Source organism: Leptonotus elevatus, chromosome 13 (genome assembly GCF_054856555.1).
Source record: "Leptonotus elevatus isolate MCC_2025b chromosome 13, RoL_Lele_1.0, whole genome shotgun sequence".
Lineage (NCBI taxonomy): Eukaryota > Metazoa > Chordata > Actinopteri > Syngnathiformes > Syngnathidae > Leptonotus > Leptonotus elevatus.
This window is the reverse complement of record NC_141251.1, coordinates 10,307,717-10,328,515: the sequence shown is the minus strand read 5'-3', so window position 1 is coordinate 10,328,515 and position 20,799 is coordinate 10,307,717. Positions and strand designations below refer to the sequence as shown.

General features: G+C 37.5%; 1 protein-coding gene across 3 annotated transcripts in view; it reads right to left on the bottom strand.

Moving 5' to 3' along the window:
* LOC147163766 (gamma-aminobutyric acid receptor subunit pi) overlaps nt 1-20,799 on the bottom strand; it is a 49,079-nt gene that overhangs the window by 15,266 nt on the left and 13,014 nt on the right. For all 3 annotated transcript variants that reach the window (XM_086093418.1, XM_086093419.1, XM_086093417.1), the window contains 3 exons: nt 4,479-4,591; nt 3,531-3,598; nt 503-720 (listed from right to left, as the gene is read on the bottom strand). In XM_086093418.1, the coding sequence (XP_085949544.1) occupies nt 503-720; nt 3,531-3,598; nt 4,479-4,591 (399 nt within the window). The remainder of the gene's footprint in view (nt 1-502; nt 721-3,530; nt 3,599-4,478; nt 4,592-20,799) is intronic.

Genomic DNA, 20,799 nt, shown 5'->3' with positions numbered 1-20,799 from the left:
ACAATCCCCATTCTAATGTTTTGAATTTGAAGAAAATATATTAGATTTTTCAGTATAGAAGAGTTCAGTGAATGTGCATAGGAGACTGGTGGGGTTCAGTACCTCCAAATTTAGAATGTGTCCACTAGGAGCGACTCTTTAGGAATATGGCCCTAAGGTCAATAGAATTTATTTTGTAAACTCGTGCCGTGTATAATCACAGACCAATATCCAATCCATATGATGAATGAATGCATGTTTCTGTATCTTACATTGAGCTGGATACTAAGCTAGTCTTAGATGTTTTGATAGCCTGAAGCTCTTTCTATCGACAGATCACATGCTCTACCTATGCTTCAATCCATTGGTAGCAGTATTGACTTTGCAATTACATAGTCAAGCCATGTTACTGTGTAGGCCTGAGCCAATTTCTTCTCCATTCCCCTTAAGATTTTTCACTGTTTGACAAAGCAGAGAACACACCCAACAACCAATACATCGGCAGTTACGTTCATTATCTGACCTCAGTGCATAAAGGACGGTCCCATTTGGAAAGATGCGGATCAGTCTGTTCTCCACAGTGATGTCATGAAGAAAAGACTTCTTGGAGTCCACAATGAAAGTGTCAGGGACCCAGAGGAGCTCCACAAGCCGCCCATCAAGGCTCAGACTCTTGTTGCCTTCAAACACCAAACGCTCGTCTGTCCAGCGCTGCCGGAGGAATATGGTGGCTGTGTAGTCCTGCAAGATTGAGGTCTAAAGGTTATAACAAAACTAATGGACTCATTTACTGAGAATGTCCAAAATATGCTGACAGACAAACAATGTTTCCGCTAACTATGACATTCCTGTGTAGTTAGAGGGCTTCTTTTTTTTTTCCACTGTTGGATTTGGGAGGCATCAGGTCCCTGAGCTGTTCTATGCCTAAAGCAAATGAAATGCTGTGCATTGCATCAAGTCAGCAACTTAGCTTCTTCGTTTGAGAGAACACATCAGGGTCCAGATATCGTGTGGCTGCGAGTGTATCAGTACTGCAAGTCTTGTTTTTTTTGATAGGTGTTAATGACCTTCGAGCTTCCCACTGTGTTTGTTCATTGCCCATCAAACGCACGCTGCTAATGTGAGCAAGCGATAGCAAACATTCAGGTAATTGTTTGTTATTCACGGTGCCTTCTGAAAGGTTTGGCAGTGGCAGGGCAGCAAAATAGACGAGGAGTGTGACAGGTTGTCTCTTTCACTCTATTAGTTGGAGGGGTTGATGAGTCAGTTTAGATTGTAAAGGTCAGACGCAGAAAGTGGCAACGATTACAGAACAGAGATGAATTACATCTGGAAACTCACAATACATTAGAGGAAGGGTGAGCACACTTTTTTTCATGTGAGGGCAAAAAAAGGGAAGGGGGCCACTTTGAGATTCTTCGACTTTAATATATTATACATACTGAAATCAATAAAGCAATTTGTTGTTTATATTTGCTATAGTTTTGGAAAAACTGCAACATAACAGTTTTCTGTTAAAAGTGATTTTTCTTTTCTTTGGTCCTTCCTCGGGTCTCCTGACGGCGGTGTTCGGTTTAGGTGAACGGTATGGGATTTTTTAAATAGGTTTTTGGTGAACTAACTAATACACACACACACTCGCACGCACGCACACACTCACACATGCGCATACACATACTCACCCACATACAAAATAAAAAATAAAAATAAAAAAGAGAGAGCAATGATGATGACATTACCGAATGAACAATACTGAGCTCTTAAAAGGAAAAAAAAAAAAGGGAAAAAAAAAGAAGTGATTTTTAGGATTTTTTCCATATTTTGGGGTGGGCAAAGGCCCTGTATCCCACTAGACTAAATCCACTCCTGCACTGAGCAGCATCTCCACATTTAGAACCTAAACAACTGTAGTGAGCTGACCGTTTGACCGGGATAATCAATATTCATAAATCGAATCTTGACGCAGAGCAGAAATTGGAAGCAAACATTTTGCTTCTAAAATGGAATCATCTTTACTCCTTACAGTGTTTTGAAGAGGTATTGTGTCATTGTTTTAGCCATAAAGAGTTTATTTGTATCATTGCACACCAAATGTCATTTGAAGTATATGGCATGGAAAAATGGATGTTGGGCCGCAATTGGTCCACTGGCTGTAGTTTGGACACCATTGCATTACACTACTGATATCACCTTGGATAATAATTGTAAACAAAACAAAATAAATAAAAAAAAAGCATGCAGTGACATTATAAGACATTAAAAATACACTAAACAAAAATGAGATTTTTTATTTTTATTTTGGGTTCCTATAATTAAGATTGATTTGATATTAAACAAAAACCAGGGATCATCTGATTATGGTGGTATTGACATAAAACAATTAAAAGTTACAAATGTACCAATACATTGTCACATGGCAAAATTCAGCTACTGTGGTAATTGTTGTTTATTTTTATGTGATTATTTTACATTTATGGTCTTGTTTTTCCAGTGAAATAGTTGCATTAGTATAGGTAAGGACCTTCGAATTCTAAGTTGCAAGGGTGTTGATTTTGGCCATGAACATTGGCAGCAATTGAATCACAATATCAGACAGAAAGCATCCCAAACTTTCTGAGTGGCGTGCGTAAGAACTGTGGAGTGCTTCTGAGACCAAAGCATCTGTTTCATCAGATGTGCGGGTGGCTGATCTTGGAAGAATTCCCAAGTCGTGGACTGGCATGTTCTGTGTTTGTGACATTTCTTGGATGCACTGCCAAATTCTCAGAATTAATGTTGGAATAGGAATTGGAGTAAGAGTTAAGTTCTGTCCTTGGTAGACGTCTCAGGAGTTCTTATGACAAATATGTTAATGTAAATGTTTGCTTTCTGTAGCATTGTGTCACACACAAACATTTTGATTTGGAGTGGCCTGTTCTTGGACTACTTCAGTGCAAAACTGTGACATAATTATATACAATATATACAATCAAAATATTGCCAGAAACCAATTAGTCAAAATTACTTATTTATTGATTTTACCACCATAACTAACTACATGCTAAGTAGTACATTTGTCTTATTTGAATCTTGTTGATATTAGAATCAGGCACTCATTTGGTTGTTTTTGTTTTTTCATAAAATCTTTGTTCAAACTTGTATTTATCTATCTACCCCATGAATTAATAAATGAATGAGTGAATGAATGAATAATTAACTCATTCACTGCCATTGACGGTTATAGACGTCAAAAATTCATTTGAACTATTTCTATTAGTTAAATTTTTTTTCCACTTTTGTTAACAAGAGGATGAAAACACAGATTTTGTTTTTACTGTTCATTTAGAACAGATATAAAATGTATGATTAATCGTGAGTTAACTCATGAAGTCATGCAATTAATTACGATTTAAATTGCCAGACGCTCCTAATTTTGAATTGTAATTAATCACATGACTTCAATAGTTAACTCACGATTAATCATACATTTTATATCTGTTCTAAATGTACAATAAAATATTTTTATTGTACATTTTATTGAGTTAGACAATAAAAATGAAAATAACTCTTACCATGTTGATCTCTGAAATGGTGTCAATACTAGCAATGTCCAAGCTCATACCAACAGTCACAGGACCATCTAGAAAAATAAAAGAAGCAAACAATATACAGTATATATGATACCGACAGTTCTTGAAGTATTGTGGGATTATAGGTCATGTTAAGAAGTCAGCCAGAGTTTTAATAATGTATTGTGTTGAATAATGAATTGCTGAACAGGGAACATTCATTAACAAAAAGTTTTATATTTAATGGTGCAATCAGCTATATGGTTCGTTAACACTCCAGTTGAAAATACCAGTTGTTTTATTTATTTTGTATTTTTTAACCATCAAAAATAACTTAGATTTTCTCTGCAATTCCTTTTTATTCTTCCCTGCTTGCAATTCCGATAAGAGCGCTTGATGATCGTCTCACAAAAGAATTAACAGATGCCTAACACACAGAGGTCAGCATCTACAGCACCATCAAAAATGTTTGAAAAATGTTGATTACCGGCAGCTATCATTGCTGTGCTGATGATGACATTGCAGCAAATATTCCCATTCCTTCCCACTTGCAAACAGGGACGTACTGTACATATTTACAGCTTTCGCCCATCTCTACAACGAAGGGTAATTTATTCCATATCTAAACATGTTATGAATGCTTTAGCCCAGTTTGCTTTTGGAAAAAAAAAAAATTTTGTAGCCTATCCCACATTTTTACCTTGCCACAATAACAAGTATACGCTTGAAGCAACCTCACAGTTATGCAATTACGAATGTCAATTATCATTTACTGTACCCTATAAATAGTATTGTAGTACATTTTCATGTGTCAAACTGAAACATACCGTATGTATTACTGTTTGTATTACTCTCTGATTGTTCATACAACCTTTGCACCAAATCAGTATACAGTATGATCATCCCCTCTGTTAAAGGGTCTTTTTCGACATGTGGATGCAGTTTTCTTACTATCAAAGAAAGGCCTCAGGTACTTGTTGTATCCTTTCATCAGCTTTTGAATGGTTGGAGGCAGAATTTCTCCTTCCTTCACTTCTGCATTGAGCATGGAGCTCTCTAACAACCTGAGGAGGACAGAAAGAAGATAAAACAGTGAGAGAATCCAGATTTTTCATTATGCTCCCTCTTGCACATACATTAACTGTAACTGTGGGGTATCCATTTCGTTCTGGTGCGAATCTTACAAACGCTTGCTGAGGGAGGACATGGCATAAATGGAGATGAATAGGATTTATAAAGAAAAGAAAAAAGAAGCACACACAAGAACGGCTTGTTGAAATGTTTTGAATCACTTATTATATTTTATGGTAACCACCCTTCTCACCCTTCTCCGTGCTTGCATTTTAATTGGTGGGGTTCAAGAAATTTCCTTTTTTTTTTTTTTTTTTTTGCTATGGGCGCTATCCATAAAGGCTAATTGAAGTGATGGAATATGATTATATGGCTTGTAATTGCAATTATTTTGCCACCTATCTTTAGGTTATGTGTGTTTGTAAAAACTGGGAAATACGGAACATTTTCTTGTGGACAAAAAGCTCCTTCCTATAAGCACATGCCATGAATTAAAAGGCGAGAGTACGCCATGTGCAGAGGCTGGACTCATTTTCCCTCCACATGCTCACTGCATTCCCATCTTTCACTACTTTACAATGGCTAAATTTGTAACAGCAAAAATTTTATGGCACCACAGTACATGTTACACTACTAATTGGAGACAATCCCCCACAACGAGCACATGATCTCCCGTCAAGATATTAAGATATTATGTGGGAGTCTTCCCCTGTTTGACAATATCACACAGTTGTTGAAGTCTAAATCGGCAGCCCAAATGAGCTATTTCATAGCACCGATTCATCCATCCATTAACCGAACCGCTTATCCTCACAACAGTGCCTCACAAGTAGTGGGGTGGTCCACGTTGGCGTACTGACACATAGGACAAGAGACATGTAAAATGTATGTTTTTGGCTGGCCTGATGTGTTTGCAAAGTTCCATGATTATTCACCTAGGTTTCTACTCTCAAAAACAGCATAATTTTTTTCTGTGCAAACAGCACCACAGCAATAATGGGCGATGAAATAAAAAGCTTTTGATAATTTTTAATCTCAAAACTCTTTATACTGTATGAAGCACCCGAAGTTTGACGATTGGATAAATTCTGTAGGAGGAGTTTTGGGGAGGCCAAAAATGGCACACAATTACCAAAAATAAAGTAATAATGGCTTAAATAATGACTTCCTGTTAGGTTTAGCATATGGATATACAAATGTTTTCTGTGAATCCTGGGTAGTTACAAATGCATCCCAATTTTCTAGGTAGATCTAGGTAAAATTTTATAGGGGGCACCATTGAAATTTTTTTTAAAAATCGGACAAGAAAATAAAAAATAAAAAAAGTACAGATTTTTATCCCAGGTCTGATGGGTATGCCAAGTTTTAGGAATTGCCATCATTTTTCTTGGTAAACAGTGCATTGCCACGGCAACAGCGTGACACAAAATAAAATGATCTCAATAGCTTTTCATCAAGATACGTATCAAATATTTTTTTTATTGGAGAGATATATTTTAGAAGGAAATGACACTCTTGTAGTACTGTCAAGTTCATTGCAATGTATGTAAAATGACAAAAAAGGTAATCGCATCACACCCTCTTGAACTGAGACGTACCATATTGAATTGAATTGTATTTCCAACTGAGTTGAACTGAATTGAATTGTTCCACTTTCAAATGAAATTGTCCTTGGACTGTTTTGCATCCCACGTATCGAAAACCGTATCCAATTGTGGTGAAAATAATTGTATAGCCAAATGATATTATTTATAATCAGAGCAGAGAGGGAAAATAATTGAGAAGTAAATTGGGATATTAGTGGAGTAATAGGTGTAGTAGCGCATTTGGAAATTAAATGAACTACAGGGAGCAAAGAATATGTCTTTTTTTCTGGCCCGAGTCATTTCACATCTGTGGCACCATGCTAATGATGTTTCATGAGTCTACTGTGAGCAGTAACATTTTATATGCTAAGCTTTTCTGCACAGACCTGGTGGAGTGAGTCAGAGACCAACCATTTCTAGGGCTGGATATTTGCAATACAGCATATCAAAGCTTTGGATAAATCGTTAATTAACATCAAATATTTTGAACGATGTACAACCACTTGATTCTGGATAAAAGCAATTTGCATCATTTTGATTTTGAAAGCACTATTAAAGATGCAATAAATGGCTATTAAAAATCTTATGAAATTCCATCTCATGCTTGTCCTACTTGTGAAAGCCCCATGTGGCCTCCAAGTGGAGCTGCTGGAGCTGACAAGCTTCCGCTCAAATGAAAGTGAAGTTGAGCTCTCAGACTACCTGACTGTGTCAAATAAGTGGAGACAGCTGGTAAGTTGCTCCCAGCACCCTGTTGCTATGCTGCATGAAGTCTCACTCACATGGCTTGCAGCCTGTTGTTTCAGCAGGCAACAGTCTTGGATGCTAAAGCCATGTTAGTGACAGTGCTCCGCCTCTGGCCTGCTGCATTCTCATTCTAGCTCACCCTGTGTGGTTGCATTCACAATTACGCTTGCAAAGTGCATGAGTGGATTATTTGCCCCTCCCCCCTTCCCTTTTTTATTTTTATTTGACCAAACTGATTCCGAAAATGCTTTTTCTATAATGTATAATATAAAAGTGGCTGGGGAAATAAAGTGAGAATAAGGAAATCAAATATTACATGAAGAGAATGTATCATTATTATCAGTTATGTCTTGATGTCTGTGCTGGATAATAGAAAACTGTACAGATGTTACTGCCAATCTTATAATGACTTCCCCTTCATAACAATGGCAGAGCACAATATATTATAGTTTGACAATAAAATGTTGCTTCACACACACACGCACACACACACACCCCCACACACACCCACACACACGCACACACCCCTACACGCACACAAAAACATCTTCCTATGGACAGAAATGCCATTTCATATAATGGGTATTTTTTTATTTTCAACTAAGGCTGGGTTGCCTTGTGCTGATTTAAAAAAAAAAAAAATTCTGCGGGCACTCCGGTTCCTTCCCACATCAAAAAAATGTGTTTTAGGTTCAATGAAGACTCTAAATCAGGGGTCTCCAAGTCTGGTCCTCAATCCATCTAACCTGTTTTCCATGTTTTCCTCCTACATGTAGCGGAGACTGGGGCTAGTTGTATCACTGGTAAGTTGTCACAATGCAATTTTCTTCTCCACCAGAGGGCGCAACAAAAAAGTGAAATACTAGTTTTCTTTGTGTAAATGGTCAGTCTGAGAAGAGAATAGCACATTGTGAACTGAGATGAGTGCCTGTTATTTGTTTTGCACAACCCAAAGTAAAAATTTTCTACTTCATATATTTTGAAATAGGTGTCATGCATTGACAAATTCTAGCAGCAAATCATGTGGACTTGTTAGAAGAGATATTCAGACATATTGTCATGCCTCAGTCACTGCTCTGTTTTAAGCTAACTTTAAACTAGAGCAAGTATTAGCCAACATGGTAGTTTGGGGCAACTTGTCTCAGCCATTCTTGGGGTTGTTGTCACATATGCAAAGAATGGGCCAATGAAAAATGCACCTCTGGAAACTCGGTTTACATATGCCAGAATTGTTCGTCAGATGATAGAGTCTGAATAGTGAGGAAAATAGTTTGCTAGGTTTTGTTTCCATTATTTAAAAATTGATTTTCCAGCTGTTGAATTGGAACTACATTAGCCCTATGCCCACGAAGTCCAAAAAAGGTTATTTAATTAACAACACAAGAAGGCAGCAAGGCACAAGTAAAAACAACAACAACAACAACAACAACAACAACAACAACAACAACAACAACAACAACAACAACAACAACAACAACAACAACAAGGTCCTAATGAAAAACGAGGCAAGGCATCAGCGACAACTGAACCAAAAACAAGGGACAAATTACACACAAACTAATTACACAACTAGGGACACCTGGACAAGACACACATTGCTGGGGGCACTGATTGGCTGACATAAGAGGGAGAGTAGGACACGCACAGGTGGACAAGATCACACTTGACACAAAGGGAGACAAGGAAAACACAACAAAACTGACCACAATGGAACCAAAAGCAAACAAGAACCAAAAAACATCCCTAAACTCAAAACATGACATAACTAATTATTTAGATTTAAAAAAATATATATATATATGGAAAACATGTCAGTGTCGGAGTAGTCAGTAGTAGTCAGAAAAAGACAGATGAAAGGTAGATGAAAAAGTTACCTAAAAAGTTACCATAAAATGCCCAAAAAAGGAAGATGAAAAGCAGAAAATTACCATAGAAAATGTCAGAGAATTGAATTAAAAAAAAAAAAGCAGAAAATAACTTTCAAAAAGGAACCATAAAATGTCCAAAACCAAAAGAAGAAAGACAGAAAATTACCATGCATGTCTTTGGAATGAACCCCCAAAAAAGTCTGAAAATTGATAATAAAAAAGTCAGAAAAGAAAACGTTCACAGAGTATCTATAAAATGTCCAATAACAAAAGAAGAAATCCCAAAAATGACCATAACATGTAAACAAAATTGTCCAAAAATGTCAGAAATTTGACAGAAAGGAAAAGTCTAAAAATATATGAAAAACGAAGTCATAAAAATTGCACACACACAAAATCCAAAAAAGAAAGACAAAAGGAAGACAAAAAAGAATGTCTATGTATTGGATGCTGCTCTCATATTTTTGTGTTGTGGTTGAAGTCAAGAGCATTTACGATTCAGGCTCCAGTGCTCTTAAATGCCCTACCTTTGGAGGACAGAGTAACTACCTCTGTAGATACATTTAAATCTTGCCGTAAGATTTATTTTTACACTCTTGCATTTGGCTGAATTATGCGGGCCTGGTGACTGCCGCTGCTGTCTTTTGCTCCCTTGTCCCCGGCTCGGAGAGGGAGTTAGGTGTCAATGAGCGAATTGGATGCTGCTTTGCAGATTCTGCACTAATTGACCAGGAAGAGATGCGAGGCAGACGAAGTTGCTGCCATGGGGTTTTCTACATCGACCAACCGGGCCTGATTTGGATGAGGACCCACTCCCATGACGGCGTCTTCCTGTAATTCTTCAACTTATTAAATGGCACTATGCTAGTTAACATTGTCTAGCACTACATACTTTGTAAATTGTTGCCCAATCGGCATCCATTGCAGCCTGGTTATTTTGTGGCCCCTTCTCAATGTTTAGTTTTCCCCTGATGTTTTTTTTAAATGTATTTTTTCTTCTTCTAGTTGTTCCTTGCCTTCTTGTTTTTAGATCAGGGGATGCCGTTAATCTTTGTCAACTGTGGGCATGTGAAGTCCTATTAGACTCTTTTGTGATTAAGGGCTATATAAATAAATGTGGGCCCTTTGGGACTCTTGGGCCCTCAGTACATTAGACTAACATTAACACTAGATCCCCCGGAGCCGTCATTTTGACAGTTGTAAAAATTGGATTTGTTATTACTCTGTTTACGATGTTCCTGGTCTATCATTACTACATTTTATTGTATGCTAGATCACCACGTTGAACGGGAAAAAAAACCTATACTACAGAAGAGACTTTACAAAGCTACATTCTGAGAAGCTGACAGAGAGTCTGCCGAATCACGATGAGCGGTCGCTGGATCGCTCGGCAGTTGCAGACAGTAAGTTCGAACATGAACAGCCCACCCCCGCTAAAAGGAGCCGTGTACCGCTCCACTGGAAGTAGTGTAGAGTAAAAGCTTATATTAGTAAAGAATAGGCTCCTAGATGTAATAAAGTCATGACGTTTTTGGTAGTACAAGCCTGATAATCGAAATGAATACACCCGTTTTCCACAGAAAAGCAAGAGGGGCTTTATTAGCTATGCAAAACAGCGAGTAATAACCATATTAGGCGATTACGCGAGTGCAAGCCGTCAAAATTACTGCTCTGGGAGATCTAGTTGTTTTACAATTCTAGTAGTGCTAGTTTTTTTTTTTTCATTTATTTTTCATTAATTTTTATTTTTTTCCTTTTTTTTCTCTTTCTATAAAGAGCTCAGTATTGTTCATTCGGAAATGTCATCATCATTGCTCTTTATTTTAATTTTTTATTTTATTTTTTTATTTTTTATTTTTATATATATATATATATATATATATTTTTTTGTATGTGGGTGAGTATGTGTATGTGCGTGCGTGCGTGTGTGCGTGCGTGCGTTTGTGTATAGTAGTGCTAGTGTTCATCACAATCTTTAAATGTTTTGCGGCTCCAGACAGATTTTTTGCTACTTATATGGCTTAAAATTGCTTATTTGACAGGAAAGGTTGCTGACCCTTGATCGATGTATATTAATCTCATCATAAACACTTATGGAAATGTGTGCCACCAACTAAAATCACATGCACAACCTTGGCAGAGGTCTACTCAGTCAACAGCGTACTCATGTATTTACATGTCCACTACTAGCATTGTGCTACATTCAAATACAAACTTTTATCTTCAGTTCCTGCAACAGTGAATTCGATTTAGCTTGATATTACTTTTGTAACCATTAATACCTTGTATATTTAATAATTACGGTGCTGTATTTCAAGACAGCATGTTAAGGAAGAAATGTAGATATATTTTGTTATCAGTGCTACGCTTTAAGCAGCACATTACACAGTAATGCCTGCTTATGCACACAAAAGCATCATTTCTATTTTTGAACTGTGGTAACTTTCTCCGCCCAATTGAAAGCAAAGTCTTCAGGGGGCACATTTTCCCAGGGTGCAATCTGACAGACCTGACACACCTGCCCACTGGGCTGCCTATCAAGAATAATAAGATGACACATTGAGTGCCCTCAAGTGAGCTCAGGAGGCTGATGCCATGCAGGCGAGAAGCCTTACTTAAAACCTAGTGGAGATAAAAACAAAACCCCCATACAACATAATTCTAATTTTTAAATTGTCATTTAGGTTTTTCAAAACTTCAAGAGATTAGACTGACAATAATACATACATACTACACATTTTTCTGGTATGTAAATAAATTGTGCTTGTTCTTACAAATATTTACTAGAAGAACAAGTAGATTTAGTCAGTATACTACATATTACAATGATTTCCCCCAATTTAAAATGTAAGTAATTTCTCTAATAACATAAGACTTGTTCACTCTATAGTAATGTGTCACTTTATTACACTTTTTATACAAGGGATGTTAGATGCCGCTATGAGTAGTCACCAAGTACCAATACTACTAGCACTTTTGATATATAATCCCACCCCACCAAAAAATTAATAACAGATAGCTTTGAAAAAATGTAGCATTTTCCCTTCAAAATTGTATGAAAAAAAGCTGTCAATTTTCTATTCTTCTAAATTAGACGTTCTAGCTCCTGGCAGTAAAACAGCCACAAAAGGGCAGCCACTACTGGTATCGGCTTCCGTCGCGAGTACCGATACCTTGAAATAAGGCCGGGTATTAGCCTGACTAATACCTCCTATCGCTACTTGTCCATCCCTATTGTATACTATATGCATCTAAAATTGGTTCATCAGAGAGCCATTATTTTGGGGATCTAAACAATATGAGGATGATTGCTTCCACAAATTAAAGCTATACCATCATATCCAATATTAGCTGTCTAAAAAATATATAAATAATGTTAACATTGTTTTTATGATATGTCAACAACATGTTATGTAAACTGTATTTTGTTGATCTCCTAAATTCTTCAGATCATTGTTGGGAGAGGGAGTAAGGAACAATTAGGATGCGCTCCAGTACCAGCACCCTTGAGACTGTGTCCAGGACAAATGGTATAGAAAATGAATCGATTCTTTGCAGTGTGACTGCAGATCAATAGGAAGGAAACACACATAATGGAAGCACTGTGTATCAAGTAGCTACCAATCAATGAGTGAAAACACAACGGACAAAAAAAAGCTAAAGCCACATTAATGGGCTGATCACCACTTGTTCCTGAAAAACAATTAATCAACGTCAATTTCTTGCGATTACTGCATGCTAAATAAGATTGATAGATTTGCTAAACAAGATCACAAATGACGTATTGAGATCTTCTAGATCGCTTCAAAAGTGAATCTATTCCCTCCTTGAAGGGTCTCGACCTTCTACTGCAAAGTGCAGTATGTGACATTTGAAGCTGTAGTAACTCGCGACCATTGGATGGCCTTCATCTCTATACATTCGGTGGCCTAAAGGCTATACTAATGTGTGGTGGCTTCAAGTTGGATGAATCGGTTGAGACATAGTTATGCAGAGGTGCCTTGGAATGAAGGTTTCACACCCCGTGGCAGAATTTGCCTTTTCAGATACGGTTTCATGACATAACCTCTCGAAAGACCTCCCAACCCCCACAAACTCTTCTTCCCAATCTTCATTCAATTCAAACGGCGCATCAGTCCAGGCGGCTCCTGCACATTTCATAACAAATTAATTTAAATGAACATGCACTCCCTGCAGTGAGTTGAGTAATGCTCTCCATGGACTTCCTTCTGCCTGTATTTCCCTTCACGCTTCCTCCCACTCAGCAATATGCACAAGTCGTCGCAGCTTCCTGCTTCCCACACTTCTTTCATTGATTCACGTCATTATTTCACTCCAGAATCCAAACCATGCCTTTTGTTGTACGGAAATCCCATGTGATTTCAGCTTATGCACGGGGAGCAATTTGAAAGATTTTTTATGTTATTGTTTTTAAGCATTCTGAGGCTGGCGGGGATACAGTTCGGGCAAAGTTTGTTGTTACTCCTCAAACTCTGACTCACAAGGGATTCACTAATACATTTTCATGAGGCAATTTTACACTGCATTCATTAAACATGCAAGCCATATTACCATAATGTATGATTTTACTTCTGTACTAACAATCCAGTTAAAACACAATTGGAAGTCCAGCTGCTTTAAAACGAGTTATTGACAGAAAAATCCTTATTTCACATTCAAGACCATTTATATTAACTGATAGCAAATGTTTATTTATTTTCTTTCCAAAAGTGTGGAAATGTATTGCACCAAAACAACTGTGGTGCTGCTGTGTCTTCTCGGCTGGAGTAGTTTTCTAATACATTTACAATAAGGACAGCAACTGGCATCTGCTCACCTCGTGACTGACCCTCCCACACATACTAACTGGCTGCGATGAGAATGAGAATGAGAATGAGAATGAGATTGTGTTCATTTTGGAAAACAACGTTTTATATAATGCGCTATTTTAACTGCACTGTATTCTTTTTTTTAAATTGAACCATAAACAACATGGTGCAACTGTCAAAGAGGAAGCGGATTACCACGGCCACTGTAGATACAGGATAAGAGAGGTTAGTGTGAGAAAAGAAGGAATAAGTGTGAATATTTGATAGGCTGTTAGATAGATGTTAGGTTGATTTATTGACTGCACTTGTATATTTCCACCTGACCAATTCATTTGCTTCCTGATTATAGTGGCTAATATTAGGCCTTTTCAAAATAATAATAATCAGCCAACAGATGGCCAGCTCTGGTCCTGAAAACTTGATGCGGGCCTCAGGAAGAACAGTTTAAACAGTCTCCATTTGTCCTCACTTAAAAAATGCACATTGGATGCCACAATTGTCTTCTTTTGTCAAGGAGATTTATTTTTTTCCACTTGAAACAAGATTGGACGTGAGATGCTGTCACTCTCATGTGCAAAGATTATCTGCTCATGCATTACAGTAGGTGTCTTTCGAGGCTTCCTCAGACCTCTCAGCCACCGCAGGCAATATAAGATGCAAAGACAGGCAAGTCATCCTCAGTTCATGTAGCGATATAACTTGGTAGATAATAAAGCTGATGTTTCTTCATTTTATGCAGTAAGACCCAAAAACCTTCCAAGTGAATTTTTTTTTGATTATGACAATATAGACAGTTGCACATCAATGGGCACAGATGAAGCCATAAATGTTAAATGAAATAAAGAAATGTTTAATAGGTCTATTTAGAAAGCCAAACATCATAAAAAGTGTTGTCAGTTTTAAAAAGAGCACCTGTTATTGTTCACAAAGTTTTAATACACCCTTTTGGGAGCAATTCTAACAAATGAAATACTGCTGACAGTACAATGCAATAAAACAAGAAGCCACAAGTACCGTATACGCCTTCATATTGAATCCATTGAGATATAGTGGAACCTTCAATGCCCTTGAAGCTTTATATTACCACAAAGTTCAGCAGATGTGGTGATTCGATAAAAGGGCCAAGTACATGCAACCCACGGTACGGTACGGATCTTTGTTTTTGGGACATGGTTTGGTACTTTTTCATTGCAAATTTTGTGCATAAAGAAATGCATTTTGTAGTTGACTGAATCATATCATTTTCAAATGGTACACTTCATTGACTAATTGTATACAGGACAATGCAGTAGTATACAATAGACCAGACAATTGAAGTTAAGAGATGTTTACTGCAACTGAGCAATTTTAAGTTGTAATAACATTGTTGACCACAAGATGGCAGACTTGCTTAAGAGCGCCTCCAACCCCAAGACTGTACTTCAGCATCAGAGAAGACGAGAGAGCGGGTTCTAACCAAAGCCAGGGCCAAATTAAGGCAAGAAAATTATGTCTTTCAGGTAAAATAGCAGACTATATTTCTGCAGAATTACCTATGTGCCTATCTTAACAAGAACGATTTCAATTTAAGTCACCACTACAACACTGACCTCAAAAGTACAAAATGACTTTTTTCCCCAAAATAACTATTGACAGTTCATCTGATGTGCATGAGGAGATACTACATTTGCGTTCCTCATAAAAAATTTACATACAGTATTTAACTGTGGCCCGCCTCTATGGCTTAAATTGCCCTTGATAGAAAACAATAATGAAATTTGATTATTGAATTGGAACGATCAAAACCACCGTACCATGGGTTCACCTACAATTTGACTTTAAGAATTACTTTTTCATGCATCCATCCCTTCCATTTTCTATACCGCTTAATAGGAGCCTAACGCAGCTGACTTCAGGTGGTGAAATGCAGACTAAACCATGGAATAGTCACACATCACTCACAAGGACTCATATTGAGACAGACAACCATTCACACTCACATCGACAGTCACTGAGGGGAAACGAACTCTGCTACCCTGTGCAGAAGGCAGGTGAGTGAACCATTACCATTACAGAGACTATTTTTCCTTTTTTTGATGTTAAATGTATTCACAGTTAATTTTGAGGCTATTACGTAATAGTATGATGATGTATTATTTATGCAATACTTCATTGTTTACACCAAGCCCTCTGAGTACACCCATCATGCAGATGCAGACTAAGATGAAAGCATGTTTAACACCCTTGATCAAATGAAATTCTACCCGAGAGCTGTCTAAAAAAAATATCAGACTTTTACATTGATCAATCATCTCAGTTTTAATTGGTGCCCTGAGAGATTATTAAAACAACAATGTGCTTATTGTGGTTGAGAACAGTTTTCAGATACACTGAATGGTGTGTACCTAGCCTCTTGACAAAGGAATGAAAAACAAATTAGGTATGTTGTGCTTTTACACAGGACTGTTTGAAAAAGTCATTTGTCAATCTGACACAACACTTTAATGTTGTGGAGTGTAAAAGTGCATTTTTTTTCCCCCTGTGTGGACAGAAAAATAGAGTGTCATATTGGTGGAATGCATCTTGACTAAAGAAAATGGGCACCCGCAAGTGGCTGTCTAAGTAACAAACAGGTCATATTTTGATGAGTGCAATTCAGCACTACTCGAAACATCGCTTCTCCGTCCACATCAAGTCAAGCATGTTACAAGGAGTACTGGAGCCAGAAATTGACCTACCTGTGGTGCTCTGTCAGATGTTTATAGATCCAAACTCCTGCTCACCTTCTAATATAGTTATGAAAAGACACTGCTCTGAGAATAAGCCACTCTATGATAAATTGGTGTCGGCATAGTAGCCTGAGTGGGCTCCATTCTGGCGCTTTCCTGGCTGCCCATTCTGTTTCCTGTCCATAGTATAATCAAATATTGTTCGATTGATTGCTTTTTTTGCTTTGGGAATACATTTATAGCTAAGATGAAAACAAGAACTTCACAGCGCCAATATTTAGACAATGTGGAAATGTAAAACAATTATGAAATTGTGTCTTTGTACCACTCCAAGCGGTACCCGCCTCTCACCCAAGTTGTATAGGAAATGAATAGATGGATGTTTTGTTGATGGTGTGACTTATTAAAGTGCATTTAAAAAAAATCAGCATATACAGACAGTACCTGACAGACAGAAGCGGGACAAGTCTTCACCAAAGTAATTGGGATCACAAGCTGTTTCAAGTCTTACATCTGATATCATCATTGGGTATCAGGTCATGACTTGTGCAATGTGCAGCTCCCAATATGATCATTTTAAACCACTTCAATATGCTCAGAGCGGGCCTTCCAGCCATTCCCCTCACACTCAGCTGCCACGTCAGCATACTTTCGCCTTCTTCCATTCCTGAGATCCCCCTATCTGATCTTCCCAGGAGAAAGTTAACTCCAGTGAAACCATCTGCTTACTTGACCCAAATATCAGGACCAGGCCGTAGTGTTTTTTGCTGCACTGGTGTCCGGGAAACTCAACTGCCTCCCAAGGTGAACCAATAGTTGTTGAACCATACTGTAGCTGGAGCTCCATCAGTAGCAATTGACTGTACTTTCTTCAAATCAATTGCTTTTCATCCATCATTTCCAGGATTGTGTTGCAAATCTATTTACCCGTTGTTTGTCCAGAGGTTTGCCATGTCCAGATCTTCAACAAACTCTCTTTTTGACACATTATCCTTATCAGTGATAACAGTGGACTCATCCACAGCTGGGGAAAATTACTCTTAATATTTTATTCAATCACACAGCTGCTTAACTAGATCACCAGCCAGTACTTCAGTGCATCTGCATCGCTGTAAAATCTGACAAGGGGACTATATCTTAGTTTTGGCTGTCATTTCCTCTTTTAGTTTGCTCTCAAACATTGTGTAACACTTCAGAAATGCAGTCTTTTATTCTTACTGCAGAATGGCTTCTTGTGTTCATCTGAAATCAATGACAACTTACAAGACTGAGGGTTTGCAATAATGATTGACAAACTAGCACACTTCGTGTATGCAATGCTATGCTATATACATGGCACGCACATAGTCACATGTGGCCACACACCACCACCAGCCACAGTCGTAATGCCTATCCAAGAGGTCATTGTTTGTCATATCATCCACAGTCAAGGTTTTATGAAATAAAATGCACACATAGTAAATGGTACTTCATTTACATAGCGCTTTTTCACCTTACCTTGCCCTCAAAGCGCTTTACATGCAACTACTCGTTGACCTACTGATGACATAGCATCAGCAGCAACTGGGGGTTCAGAATCTTGCTTGAAGGATACTTCAACGTGATCACAATGGCATGGGATCAAACCCACAACCTCCGGGTTGGGAGACAACCACTCTACCGCTGAGCCAGGCCAACACACCCATAAAACAAGCAGGATTAAGTCTTATGCTGCATTCAAGGAAGGTGGATAGTCGGATATTTCTGACTTCACGCCAGGAAGTGTGCAGGGAACGCCCCTTTGAACTCGGACATCTAAGTTGTGAAATCAGGAAAAGAAAAAAAATGAAAAAGGACATCGTCATCACTGACCGGCTTCAATCTGACATCACTCGACAATGGCGACCCCCATAGAGACCATGAATGGCAAAACAAAATGTACACGATTAGAGACATATGTATCTATTTAATTATTATAACATTAATTTAGTTATTCGAAATAAGTAACTTGCCGATGTGATTTGGACTGACTGCGTTAAAGCCCCTAGCTCACCGCACTGTGAACATTGCCGAACGTTGCGAATGTTGACTTAGCAAAATATGAGGTTGACTTGTCATTTTGCCACATATCTACGACGTGTTTACGACGTAAAAGTGACATTTGAGAAATCACGCAAATTAACCTAAATTTTTAGTCAAATTGACCCACACAACAGATTAAAATTATTATTTTTAATTTCCTTTTGATTATAAGATCTAGTCACTCTTCGCTGTGATGCGTTTGTGGATTTATTTCCTGGTCTAATTTTGTGGTAAAAAAAATCAGTATGGCATCGTCAAGCTTTGCTATAATTTAGATATCACTCCATCTCAGGTTCCTTCATGAAAGAAAGACAAAAAAAAGACATTTAATTGCAGAAGTGACTGCAGCGCGACACAGCTAACCATCGATCCATGCATTACGGTGGCATGAATGACTGATTGTCCCCCAAATTTATGAGTACACGTGTAGACATATGTTAATCATAGGCTAAAAATAGAAACTCGCAATAGTTTTGAGAATATTTAAGACGGAAGCGCTGCCGCACATTCATATAATAATAATAATAATAATAATAATAATAAAATAATAATAATAATAATAATAATAATAATAATAATAATAATAATAATAATAATAATAATAATAATAATGCAAATATTATCCATAATAGTGCGAGTTTCATTCTAATATTTCCAGACTAGGATTATCACATGTCTGCACATGTACTCATAAAGTCATGTTTGTTTGTTTTTACATTAAGTGACATAATGTTTTGCTACAGGCAAACAGGATCAAGCCATCACGACGTGAACAATTAAAAATAATAATAATAAATATTAAACACTGCGAGATTCGTTCTAATATTTTCAGACTATCAATAGCACATGTATCCATAGATTTTGGTGACAATCAGTCACGCTTTTCATTCATAATGCCACCATAACGGACAGCTTGCGCACATAAACACGGGTTGGTCGGCACAATATAGACCAGGAAATAAGTACATACAATACAGGGCCGTGTTGTCCCCTGCTCACCACGTTATAGCGATTATTTTATGAAAGCGTGACTATGGAGGGTATGATCATCAATGACTTCACAGCCATATTGTTTTGAAAACATTGGTAATAATAATAATGAAGAATAATAAAATATTACAACTTTTTCTAAAGATATATTCTTTAGCGTATGTGATCAGGTTACAATCTACGTTGATAATGGTTTAATGAACTGTTCCCTCTAAATTGTGGGATGAACCATATTGGTTGATGCCCAGGCCAACATGCCCTCTCTTTGTATATATATTCCCCCCCCCCCCCCTTCTATTTTTGTCTCATGGTCCCAGGCGGCCGACCCACAGGGGAACACTTCCCCGTAGGCCAGTCCACCCCTGCATGCCACTAAAAGTGAGCACTTGCTTTTTGTTGTTATGTCATAGAAGTGAATAGAATCCTGCTTGCAGCTCAATATGACGATGTCAGTACAGTGGGTTTTTTTGTTCTTATTTGGTCTCCTGGCATATTAAACACATTGGTCTTGTGTTAATTGGAAGGTGAATTTTTGTATAATTAATGATAGATGCTTCAAATACTAAACAGAAAGTTCAAAAACAGTAACAGTTTTTTTTTTTGTATCACTGGCCGACCGAACCAAAACATGTTGTTGATGATGTCTGCAGAATTTTTACGGTCTTTAAACATTGGATTTAGGCACAAGGAGATGTCAATTTTAAGGACAATCAAGGACTTGGATTGTCCTTAAAATTGAAATTTTTCTAAAATTATTTGTTTTATTTTAAGGATCTGAGGACACCCTGGCAAAACTGTAACTAACAAATACAGTATGCTGTATCTTTAGCAAAGCTGTCCCTTGCAGCAAATCCATTAATTATTTATTTAACACAATCTAAGCCTGCATGCACAGTATCGCTGAGCTCCAGGGTGCAATTAATAGTGCAAGTCTAAAAAGCTAGTGCTTTGGTCAAGATTCCCAATTCCATGAAAATACTGTAGTGTCGTTTTAATTAATTAATATGGGCCGAAGATCTTATTTAAGCTTTTAATGACTAGATCAAGTGGAAAACGTACTTTAATAAGGAAGCCGAAGCACTGCAGGCCTTCAGATGGATCATGCTATATATACCACGGTGCTCCTTTATTTAAATAGTGACACGTTTTATTTTGTTAGCAGACTTACAGGCGCCTTTACCATTACGAAAATATACTTACTCAAGGCTAAAGCTAATTCCAGACCAACATGCCCTCTCATACACAAAATGGTTGTATGTTTAGCATATATGAATTTTGTGAGTTGCTATTACTGTATAGCAAAATGATGTATATTTTAAATTTACACCGACCAGCCACATCATGACCATGTGCACAATACAATGATAACCAACACAAAAGCTATATAAAATAACTTTCCAAAGACAACAAAG